Source organism: Rana temporaria, chromosome 13 (genome assembly GCF_905171775.1).
Source record: "Rana temporaria chromosome 13, aRanTem1.1, whole genome shotgun sequence".
Lineage (NCBI taxonomy): Eukaryota > Metazoa > Chordata > Amphibia > Anura > Ranidae > Rana > Rana temporaria.
Window position 1 is genome coordinate 77024473 of NC_053501.1, and position 12586 is coordinate 77037058.

The 12586-nt window shown below is 47.0% G+C and overlaps 1 protein-coding gene across 2 annotated transcripts in view; it reads left to right on the plus strand.

Annotated features, from left to right (window-relative positions):
* The window catches only part of VTI1B (vesicle transport through interaction with t-SNAREs 1B), a 77587-nt gene that overhangs the window by 9935 nt on the left and 55066 nt on the right, over positions 1-12586 (plus strand). For both annotated transcript variants that reach the window (XM_040333165.1, XM_040333164.1), the window contains exon 2: positions 6981-7039. In XM_040333165.1, the coding sequence (XP_040189099.1) occupies positions 6981-7039 (59 nt within the window). The remainder of the gene's footprint in view (positions 1-6980; positions 7040-12586) is intronic.

The following is a 12586-nucleotide window of genomic DNA, read 5'->3' on the forward strand; positions in this document are numbered from 1 at the left end:
ACGCTTGCGTTCGCCTTTGCGCAAAAGCAGGGGGGGGACAGGGATGCTTTTTTTTTTTTTTTTAATATAATTATTTCACTTTTTTTTATGTAAATATCCCTTATGATAGCAATAGTTAGTGACAGGTACTCTTTTAAAAAAAAAAAAAAATGGGGTCTATTAGACCCTAGATCTTTCCTCTGCCCTCAAAGCATCTGACCACACCAAGATCGGTGTGATAAAATGCTTTCCCATTTTCCCAATGGCGCTGTTTATATCCGGGGGGGGGGGGACATTCCCTCCCACTGAATGTAAAAGCAGTCTAGAGGCTAATTAGCCGCTAGGACTGCTTTTACATGAAAGCCGACCGCTGGCTGAAAAGAATGATACCAAGATGATGCCTAAACCCGCAGGCATCATTCTGGTATAACCATTCAAAGTCCAGCAACATACCAGTACGTTGATGGTTCTTGTTGGACATGTATTGTAATCTTTTTTTTCATGCAGCCTGTTGGCTGAACGAAAAAAAGATTGATCGGTTGGTATGCCCACCATTAGAATACCTCCCTTCATCCACCCACTTCTAATGATGGGCATACATGCACCATTTATATATGCCGAAGCATGGGGGGCATCCTCCCGCAAAAAAGTTATTGCCGCGTACACACGGTTGGACTTTTCTATGCCGCGTACACACGGTCTGACTTTTCTATGCCGTGTACACATGGTCAGACTTTTCCACGGGAAAGCCTCCGTAGGAATGTCAGCCGTACGTACGCGGCATTAGGAGCAAAATCGCTCCTCCGCCCCTAATGCCCCTATGCTTCGGCATATATGCTCTTTTTTTAACTGGTGGTGAAATCACCTCCTACAGCGTTGCTGTACGCAGCTTTCTATATCGTGGGAGCAAACGCTGTTGCTGTCACGCTAAATAAATCCGCGCTGAAACTGAATGGCGTACCTGCTAAGCAAATGATGGTTAACATTAAAACAAAGTAACATTACAGTATAACAGTAAGATCATACCATACCTGCAAAGCAAATGCCAAAAAAAAACATAGTAAAAAATAAAACATTTAACGCAACCTGTACCTAAAATATATATATATATATATTATATGCCGAAGCATGGGGGCATCCTCCAACAAAAAAGTTATGCCGCGTACACACGGTCGGACTTTTCCACGGGCAAGCCTCCGTCGGAATTTCGATCGTATGTACGCGGCATAAAAAGTTATGCCGCATACACACGGTCAGACTTTTCCACGGGCAAGCCTCCGTAGGAATGTCGACCGTATATACGCGGCATTAGGAGCAAAATCGCTCCTCCGCCCCTAATGCCCCCATGCTTCGGCATATATGCTCTTTTTTTAACTGTGGTGGTGAAATCACCTCCTACAGCACTGGAGTCGCGGCTTTATATATCGTGGGAGCAAACGCTGTTGCTGTCAAGATAAATAAGTCCGCGCAACAGCTGAATGGCGTACCTGAAAACAGTAAAGTAAATGACATACCTGAAAAGCAAGCATGAAAAAACATAACAATACAACTTTGCAGAATAGAATACAGTAAAAAAGAGCAGAACAATAGAGAGAGAATAGAGAGGGAGAGGACAATAAAACGACAACTATTTTTGTGTTGTTTTTATTTTTTACTTTTTTTTTTTTTTAACACTTTTTTTTGTAACTGTAACTGTTGAACTTTCTGGATCCAGGTTTGGGTCTCTCAAAATGCGATGGCATCTTGGGAGACCCTGTGTAAGTGTGCCTAGCCTGTGAAATGTTTTACCCTACGCTAATACTTCACTCGTGTGTGGAAGCGTTCAAAACATTCACCAATACAAAGACCAGGATCGGCAGGACATTGGGGACAAAAATAACGGGTGTCACGCCTAAATCCGCGCTTGGTACAGACACGACATTTTCTTTGGGGGGCTTTTTGGGTAGGGGTACTCCTGAGGGCATATACAAAATGCCTCTCATGCAGTCGGCTTACTGCATTTGGTAGGGGCTGGTGAGGTACAGTACCGCCTGGATAAAGGAGTTCTGTGACGATATCCCTCTGGAATTGAAGGAAGGATCCGTTCTGTCCTGAAGCTTTGTATAAGACAAAAGCATTCAGTAAAGTCAATTGAAATAAATATAGACACTTTTTTGTACCAGCGTCTCGCCTTACGGGCAATAGGATACGGCGCCATCATCTGGTCATTGAGGTCCACCCCTCCCATATTAACATACAAAAACATAGAATATCCAGGCTCAAACTTACCGACCAATCAGCAACCAACCAAATTCCCCTGTCTAACTGGTACGTTAAAAACAGAGGCTTAGTTGCACACATCTGCAAATGCATGTGTAAGCTGCAGGCCCCGTCAAGGCGCTCTGTGTAAACTGCAGTCCTAACTGCAACATTGCATTTTATGTCTCCTCAGTGGGAGCACATGACTGCTGATGGATAGATAAGGGGCAGGTGACTGGAGGAGCCCAGCCCTCAATAAAGGGGCAGGAACACACTGCACACTAAGCACATGGAAGCAAAGGTGCTAGTGCGTTGCCTGACCACAATGACAAAAATTCAACAAACAATAGTCACTGCCCCTACCTATGAATGGTAACCTCCCATATTAAGGTTAAATTCGTGGACACAGAGGGGTTTCTCCACAACACCAGTCGCCGTACGAATTTGTACTGTCGTGCCTGCGTGAAGGGTGGTAAGAACGAAAACATTCCTATTGTCCCGCCACTTCACAGCGAGCAAATTTTTACATCTGTAGCAGGCTCTCGCCCCCAGCCTAAGACGGGCATCTACAAGCCGCTGGGGAAAGCCTCGGCGATTAGGTCGCACGGTGCCACATGCTCCAATCTGATGATCAAACAAGTGACTAAAAAGTGGCACGCTACTGTAAAAATTGTCCACATACAAGTGGTACCCCTTTCCGAATAAGGGTGACACCAAGTCCCACACGATCTTGCCAGCGCTCCCCATGTAATCTGGGCATCCTTCCGGCTCTACCTCACTATCTTTGCCCTCATAAACCCTAAAGCTCCATGTGTAGCCTGTTGCCTGTCACAGAGCTTATAGAGCTTGACCCCGTATCTGGCACGCTTGCTGGGAAGGAACTGTTTGAAAGACAAGCGGCCAGAAAATTGAATCAGGGACTCATCAACGCATACAACCTGCTGGGGATTAAACAAGGCTGCATAACGTTCGTTGAAATGGTTTATAAGGGGCCGAATTTTGTAGAGCCGGTCATATTCAGGGTCTCCACGAGGACGACAAAGTGCATTGTCACTGAAATGCAGGAACCGCAGGATCGCCTCGTATCGTTTCCTGGCCATGTGAGCAGAGAACACGGGCATATTGTCGATGGGATGTGTGGACCAATACATCCGCAACTTCGGAAATGGGTGTATGCCCATGTTAAGGGTAAGGCCCAGAAAGGTCTTAAATTCGGAAACCTCAAGAGGTTTCCATTCTTTGGCAAGGAGAGACTGGGGATTAGCGGCGATGTAAGTACCAGCATATAAATTAGTCTGGTCCACAATTGATCTATAGAGATCTTCCGTGAAATACAGCGAATAGAAATCAAGTGGCATAAAATTCGCTGTATCCACCTGAATACTGGGTTGGCCAGTGAATGGGGGAAGTACGGGTGCTGCAGAAGTGTTGGGGACCCAATCAGGATAGGCGAATTCTGCAGGAAGGGCACTATGGGCATGACGGACCTGTCTCTGTCTTCTTCTTGGCGGCAGCGGGACACTACTTGTGCTTGCCACTTCGTCAGCTTGAACTGCACTTATGGGACTCGCCACGTCACCACGTCTTACTGCAGTGCTGGATGAACGTCCAGGGTGTACTAGGCCGCTGGTGCTTGCCAATCCACCAGAAGGAATAGCGGCGCTAGTACTTCTCTGCTCCATACAAGGGTCCTGCGGTTCTTGCTGCTCAACAACATCAGAATGGGGTCGGGTACGCCTGGCCTTAGCAGGGACCTCAACTTCGTCATCAGAGCTATCTGACATGGAGCCGCTGTCGTAAACTGGTTCATATTCTGAGCCAGATTCTGACAGATGCGTGACCTCCTCTTCACTATCCGTCAAGCTCATGAACAAGTAGGCCTGTTCATCAGTGTACGTTTGCTTTGCCATTTTGGACTCTAAATTTAGTCGTACACTGGTGATGATTCACAGGTAAAAAAAAGCACCTGACTATTGAAAAGCAAATGTAGAAAACGCTTCCAAAAAAAACTGTTGGCGATCGCAGGGATCAGGCCTGTCTCTGCGAACGCTGCAGTTATGTGTCTTGTGTTTTTGAAGTGACAGTGATCGATCGTTACTGCACTTGGGTGGGTTGGGCTGGGCAGAGGGGGAAAACGCAGTTGCTAGCAGGTATCTGGGCTGATTCCGCTTACAATGCGTTTTTGGGTACCCTAAACTGCTGGGTACGCTAGTATAGATCGGATCAGATCAAGTATCGATCCGTTCAGATACTATACCACTAAGGGGGGTGTATGCTTTGCGAGTGGGTGTAAGCGGTACTGGCACTAACCGAACGCTGCCTGGGGCGACGCAGACCCTGACTGACGCTAAAATGTAATTTATATCACCCGCCGGGCGATCAGGGGATTAAACCTTTATTGGGTTATATACGGCGGGTGCCCTGATGCTATAAACAGCAAACTAACAAACCAGCGTCAACCGTAACACTTATACGGTGATCACTGGTGAAAGGGTTAACTAGGGGGCAATCAGGGGGTTAAAACCTTTATTAGGTAATATATGGGGGTACCTGACGCTTTCTAAAAACCTGGCGGCGAACCTAAAATAACTAAATAACTAACTGGCTAACCGCGTCACCAGTGACACTTATACGGTGATCACTGGTGAAAGGGTTAACTCTAGGAGCAATCAGGGGTTAAAACCTTTATTTATGGGGGTACCTAACGCTATATAAACCTGGCAAAAAAAACTAGCTACCTAGCGGCAAAAGTGACACTAATACAGCGATCAGAAAACCGATCGCTTAGTGACACTGGCAATAGGGGGTGGAAGGGTTAATTAGGGTGGTGATCAAGGGGTTAAACCTTTATTAGGGGGGGTAGGGGGCCTAAAGTGACACTAATTGCAGTGATCAGAAAATAAATGATCACTGCAATAGTGACACTTGGATGGGGGGGGGGGGGGGGGGTGATCAGCGGTGACTGGGGGGGGGGGGGGGGGGGGGGGTTGTGTGCCTATGTGTAACGTGTCAGTGTTGTGTTTGGTGCAACTCACGTTACAGAAGTCCTCTCTCCTCCGGATCCAGACGAAAAAGACCCACACGAGGAGAGAGGACTTCACTTCCCCTTCCTGTGTTTACACTTAACACAGGAAGGGGCTGAGCAGGACGCTCATTGGCTAGGAGCAATTGAGAGGAGGCGGCTGGAATCGAATAGCCGGCCCCTCATCCCGGGACGCTCGTAACCACTTACCGACCGCCGCGGGGGGGGGGTCCCGATCGGACCCCCGACCCACGAATAGGCAGGGACGTATATATACGCCCATCTGCCTGTCCGTGCCATTCTGCGGACGTATATAGTCGTGCGGCGGGCGTTAAGTGGTTAAGGGTTATTTATTTTTAAAGTGCAAATGTATAAAAATAGGTTTTAAAGCAGAGGTTCACACAAAAAGTGAACTTCCGCTTTTTGGACCCCCCCCTACGGTGACACATTTGGCACCTTTCAGGGGAAGGGGGTGCAGATACCTGTCTGAGACAGGTATTTGCACCACTTCCGTGTTCTGATCCCCACGGGGAATCCAGCCTGTCACGTCAACCCCCCCCCCCCCCCCCCGCTGTCTTCTGGGAAACACTGTTCCCAGGAGAGAGCGGGGACCAGTCACGGCGCGCCGCGATCCTCACGCATGCGCAGTATGGAATAGTGCAGTGAAGCCGTAAGGCTTCACTGCCTGATTCCCTCACCGAGGATGGCCACGGACGCAGCCGAGGACCCGAGCGATTGCTCAGCCTCGGCTGCTGACATCCTGGGCGCGCTGGACAGTAAGTGTCCATTTTTTAAAAGTCAGCGGCTGCCGTATTCTCAGAGCCTCCTTTTTTTTTTTTTTTTTTTTTTTTCTAAACCATAAAGAAGCATGGGGGAGAAAGATGTGTCCTCAGTCCCTCTCTTTGTCTCCAAAAGTGAGATTTCAGGGGTCTGATATTTCACAAAAGTCCACCCTCCAACAGCGTTGTGGAAAAAGAATGTTAAAGTGGAGGTTTACCCAAAAAAATTATTTTTAACATTGCATTCAGCCGAGTTGTCCTAATGACAATCGGCTGTTTTTTTGGGGGGGTTTTTTCCGTACATACTGACTTTCACCGCCGCTTCCGGGTATGTCTTGTGCGAGACTGGGCGTTCCTATCGGATTGACAGGCTTCCGACCGTCGCATACTGCGCGTCACGAGTTGCCGAAAGAAGCCGAACGTCGGTGCGAAGGTGCCGTATAGAGCCGCACCGACGTTCGGCTTCTTTCGGCAACCCGTGACGCGCTGTATGCGACGGTCGGAAGCCTGTCAATCAGATAGGAATGCCCAGTCCCAAAGACGACATACCCGGAAGCGGCGGTGAAAGTCGGTATGTATGGAAAAAAAAACAGCCGATTGTCATTAGGACAACTCGGCTGAATGTAATGTTAACATTTTTTTTTGGGTGAACTCCCGCTTTAATAATTTAAAAAATTGTGAATATCTAATTTCCTTTTGTACAGGAAAGTGCCATTTAGAGAATGCTTTGCGGTTTCTGAATGAATGCAAAGCTTTTCTTAATTAGACGATGTGGAGAGTGTAACGCCACTGCCTCGCATCTCCACCTCGTCTAATAAGTTTCAATTATTTTTGAAGAGTAAGGATACTGTTTTTTAGTGAAATTTTAACTCCTGTCCAAACAAAATTGGCTATGTTAAAATGCAATTGATTTGTATCTTTTTTATATAAAACTTGACTTTATTTTTATTTTTTCCCTCTAGAGGAAAGAAAAAAGCTTCTTCAAGACTTTGATGAAAAACAATTGGAAGCAAATGAAATGGTAACTATCACAATGTGAATCCTGTTTACATTTTCTTATAGATATATAGAATCCTTTCTTTGGTTGTGGACAGTCCATGTAACTTGCACCTGCTCATTGAGGAACAAGTTTACAGCATCCTCCTTCTGCTACTGTCAGCTCACACAACTCCCGTGCGAGTTTGGTCCGAATGCGATGCAAATTCATCCATACTATCTATATGGCTGAAATCGCATTGTACAGGGATTGAATGTGATTTGCTTTGCAGTGCGGTGCGAATCACATTCGATCTCAGACATCGCACCAGTGGGAGATGTTTGGCCAACGTTTGTTTGGCTGTATTTCTCCTATGGATCACAGGAGTGCAGCTCGTTCTGCACTCCTGTGACCCGCTGTTGGCTGATGTCCCAGATCCGCCCACATGCCTGGACCAGCACCCAGCTCAGCCCAGCACTCCTAGCTCCTATTCTAACCATCCTTAATGGGGAATCTATCATCTTCGTGTTTTTTTTTTTTCCCCTGTAAACTAGACTCCTTTTAATGCCTCCTGTGGTTACATGAGCTGGTATGGGTCAATCGGAACAGGCGGTCAAGTTGGGTTTCTGAAAAATTGTGTTACAGGTCTCTCTCCCACTCTCAAAATATATAGGGCTTCACAATAGGATCCTGTGACTAAAGCAGTTTATACATTACTGTAATTGAGCAAGGTATCATGTCTCTCCCTATACAAAGTCAAAATCAAACTGAGTCCATGTAGAGCAGTGGTTCTCAACCTCTCTAGTGCCGTGACCCATTGATAAAATTTCCCAGTAAAATTATTTTCGTAGCGTGGGTTGTCGGCACCCAAGGCAAGACAAGAAATCTGCGCCCCTAACCCACGGACATTTAGCGCTCCCTAAATCTCTTCCACTCGTACAGTATTAAAACCCCTTATGGTATATTTTGGGATGTACCACTCTCTCTTGTTTCTCCTTTCTTTCCCTTTTATCTCTCTCTATCCTCATTTCTTGTTTTTGTTTCCCCCCCCCCCATCCCTCTCTCTAGCTGGTTTTCTTGTTCTTTCTCTCTCTTTTTTCTTTGTTCCTCCCCCTCTTTTCCTCTCCCTTTCATGTAGTCTCTCTATTTTTATTCCTTCTTTTACTCCTTGGTGGGGGTAATGGGATGAGTGGCAGTGCTGGCAGGAAGTTGGGATGAGTGGCAGTGCTGCTGGGGTGTGGGATCAGAGGCATGTGCTCTTTATCAAGGTCATCTGCTTATCTGAGAACTGTAGTTGGGACTTTTAATGGCAACTCTAATCACAGGTAGCGTTACTCACAGTGTCTCCAGCTTCACTGTGTCTCCAGCTTTGTGGTGTCTTGTAGCAGTGACACCTATGCCGAAATCAGGAGATAGGGTCTCATCCAGCCCCTCCCACTACACATTCCTCACAAGTCAGCTGACCTCACGTCTCTGCCCCCCACCCATGCCGTGAACTGAATGGGCGGCTGCGGGCTCCAGGGACAGCAATGCTGGGCTTCCACAAAAAGTCTGTGAGAGGGCTTCAGGAACAGCCCAGGATTCGATGAATCCTGGCAAATTGCCATTCAACCCCCGAGGGGGTTCCGACCCACAGGTTGAGAACCACTGGTGTAGAGAGGGTGGGCAAATCTTAGGGGACTGAAGCTGCACCAAGTGATGAAGCTGTATATACCTCCAAGTGTCTAGAATAAAGCGCTATCTCAGGGATTCCATGGAAAGAAGACCTTGCTCCTGAATAAATCTACCGCATCTTACCTCCCCATCAGTCTCCCAAGTTCTAAAAAGGATAAACATTCCCCTGGCTCAAACCATGGAAATCCTCCCAGGTGCCAGGGGAGAAATTTGTGCTGGGAAAAAGTCCCTGTCTATTAATGTCGTCCCACAGATGTAGAGCATGGAGGGAGGTGGGGGAGGCAGACTTGGAGAGCACTCTATGCTGTCGAGAAAGCCATGGAGACAAGTTACATCCCGCCAGAAATTTCTCCAAAAAGGCCTAAATTTAAATTTTAATATGATGATTCCAATCTAAAATTCTCTGCAATGCTACGGATTCATAATATCTGCGTATGGTCGGAATATCCAGGCCACCTAACTATTTGGGGCGCAGCAGAATGCATAGAGCCAGATGCGCCTGTTGATCTTTCCAGACGAACCATGTGAAAATGTTGTTGAGGCTCAAAGAAGGACCGGGGCAACAAAATGGGTACCATTTAAAAATAAAAAAGGATCCTGGGCAAGATAGGCAGTTATTCTTAGGATATTTACACGGCCTATCCACAAAAAAATGGGTTTGTTCCGTTAAAAAGTCCTTCCGTATGGCGTTGAGCAATGGGGTATAATTACAGGCCTATAAATTAGAACAATGTTCAGGGAGATCTACGCCCAAATATTTCAGAGGACTGGCACCATGAGAAGGAGAATGAAGTTTGCAACTGTGTACGCATTCCAGACGGGACATTGAGCACTAGAATATCTGATTTATTGTAGTTAATCTGGAAGTTAGAGAGCTGGTGGAACTCTTTCAGCTCAGCCATAATGTTAGGCAAGGATACTAGAGGGTTGGGCACGTAGAATAAGACATTGTCCATGTAGGCGGAGGGGTAAAGGGACAGCCCTGACTTGTTCATTCCTAATAGGGAATGGCCGTGAGAGGGTTCCATCAATCTTTGATGCATAGCCTGTGACCGGGCCCAGTGGATATTTTGTATCGCCTTGTTAGAATTTTCCCTGGCCTCCATTCCTACGATGAAACCCGTCTGCTCAGGGTGAACCACCTCCGGTAAAACAGGCTTCAAGTGGAATTTGTGTGAAACATGTCGTAGGCACGCTTGGAAACGTGCCTCTAAAACACTGGAGAGCTCAGAGCGAAGGGATTGAAGCATGGCCAAAGCCTTAGGGGTCGGCTTATGCTTGTGACTACTTTTTGCCTGATGGAGCCTGGATAAAAGAAGTTGGAGCTTGCTAGTGCATTCCCGTTTCAAACGAGTGCTCTGGGAGATAAGTTTTCCGCTAACGAGTGCTTTGTGACCCTTCCAAATGGGGAGGGCGGTCCCACCTCTCCCGGCGTATTCTCAACAAAATAGTACGAATTGGTGTTTGAGACCTTTTGAAACTTGACCGCAACATCTAGTACAATTGCTTTTCAGCGCCATGTCCATTGCCTAGCTTCAGGTGAGAATGGCGCCAGGGAAATAGGCGCATGGTCGGAAAGCGTAAGGGAGCCTATTGTCGCACCCCAGAGTGATTCCAAAAAATTATAATTAAAAGTATAAAAATGCATGTGTCAACATTATGAGTAGCTGTAGTCTCTTGCAGTGGGGTGCAAAACCCTCCAGCAATCTATAAGGTGGTGTGCATGTAAGGATTTCTGAAAGTGTTTCAAGAAAGAAAGAGTGAAACCGAGCGACCAGAGGAGGTGTCTATTTAAGGGTTTGGGCTCACATTGAAATCGCCTCCTAAAACCAATTGTCCTTCACGAAAGGAAGATAGGGATTCCAACATGGAAACAGGATCTGGAAAGGTCAGCTGTACTGTGTTCGGGGCGTACACAGTTGCTAGAGTAAGCTTACGATCATATACGATCATATAAGGTGCCTTCGAGAAAAAAGAACCTCCCATGTGCGTCTGCGTAATGGTCTACTGGAACAAAAGGGCAACTTTTGTGGATGGCAATAGCAACTCTGCGAATTTGGTGCGAGGGGAGTTGCTTAGAAACCGCTGACTGTATAAGTGTGTGGGTAAATTAGGAGATGGCTTTGGCTACTGCGGCGGTGGTGATAGCTGGTCTGCAAGCGCCTCCTGCCGTGGAGTAAGCCTTTTTTAATTCAAGATAGATTTTGCGATCAAGTACGTCCCAGGAAGGTAACTGCGTCTTCGATTGGGAGAGTAACGTGTCTGGCAAGTCGCATTAAAGATGAATCCACTGTCGGTGCATTAATCGGGGAATTGATTTTAGACTCTTAACGGATACAATTTTGCAAGCTTGTTGCTAAGACTAGGTCGCTTATCTGATCTCTCCCATTCATCTTTTATGAGGTCCTCCAGTTCCTCTATGAAGGGGAATGATTCAGGGTCCCTCTTTGGTTCTAGAAAATATTTCCGAACTTTCTGAGGTTCTGTTTTATCTTCCTTCCAGCCAATTGCTTCTTTGACTGACTGAGCGAGCGAACGGTTCAACTAAGCAGAAGTGGAACCCTGACGTCGCCTCGCGTTCTTCGTTTTCAGAGAGATTTTCAGAAGCCTGTGTGTAGTGACAGGGTATTGGTGATGTGCTTGGGGTAGGATCGTTCGTCAACGGAGCCGTAGTTCCCAAAATTTACTCTCGTGGCGACTCTCTTATGAGCTCTGTCGCTACTCTGACGTCCGGCTCCTTCTCTTTGGTTGCTTCGTTGAAGCAAGAACGGCAAGCCAATTTTCCTGGCAAGGCTGGATCACCGAATACCCAGCAAGCGTTTGCCGCGGGACGGGTATGGTACCTGAGAGGATGGTGATCGTCTGCGGTGAGACCGACTATGATGGGAGCGGCTGTGACGCGAGCGGCTACGTCTTGAGCGATCATAGCGGGAGGGTGACCTTGAGCGACTTCTGCGTGACCTTCTGCTTGACGCATGGCTTGATCTCCCTGTGCCGCAAACTTGCGTCTCTTGACCTGTTAGGGCTGCCAGAAACGCAGCATTAGTGGTCAGGCTCTCTTTTTCCTCTTCTCTACTTACCCATTATGGACAGCCTCTTACCTCGTTTGCTGTTGGTGGTCTGCGTGGGCAGTAGCCTCCATGAAAGGTGCAGGAGAGACAGCCTTGAAGATAATTTGGGAAAGAGAAAGGAAAATAAATGTAAAGCGTTTCCCCCCTTTTTTTTTTGTTTAATAGGAATACCTGGAGTAGAAGCAAGACTTGGGGGTCACCTACCTTAGTGCCTGATAAATTTCGCTAAGACGCTTAGCAGAGCAGTAGCCTTAAGCCCACGATGATGCGCAGAAGCGTTCTGCTCCGCCGCCGCCATTTTGGAAGAGGGCGGAGGGAACATCGGCGTCATTACACTGCTGCGCGCAGAGCGGCAAGAGGGACGCGGCGCTGCTGGGGATCACATTATGAAGCTGCCTGGAGAAGTAGAAAGCTCAGAACGAGCTACAAAATTATAAGGTACCCATTCACAGTTATATAATGTAAAATACTTTAGAGAGCAAGTAAAAGTGAGGAATGAAAAGGTGGAGGCCACTGCAAAAATTGAAGCTTCTTTAAAGCTTACTAAACAATGCCAGTTATTCCTTGTGCCCCTGAGACCACCAAAACGGGGTTCCCTTCATAGAAACTCTATTAGAGACTGTACAGGAGGGACTTCCAAACAGGAGAGGCTTGAACCTGCTAGGGCGATTTGCGGTAAGAGGTATTGCTGCATCCGTCCAATCTGTCAGGTGAGGATAAAAAAAAAGAATGGTACAGGGCGTCTCCCCTTCAAATTTATAGCTAACCAATCCTGTCAGGTTGTGGGGACGAAGTCACAACCCAGTGTGTTGCCATGAATACGTCAGGAAAGGTTTCTTCACAGTAA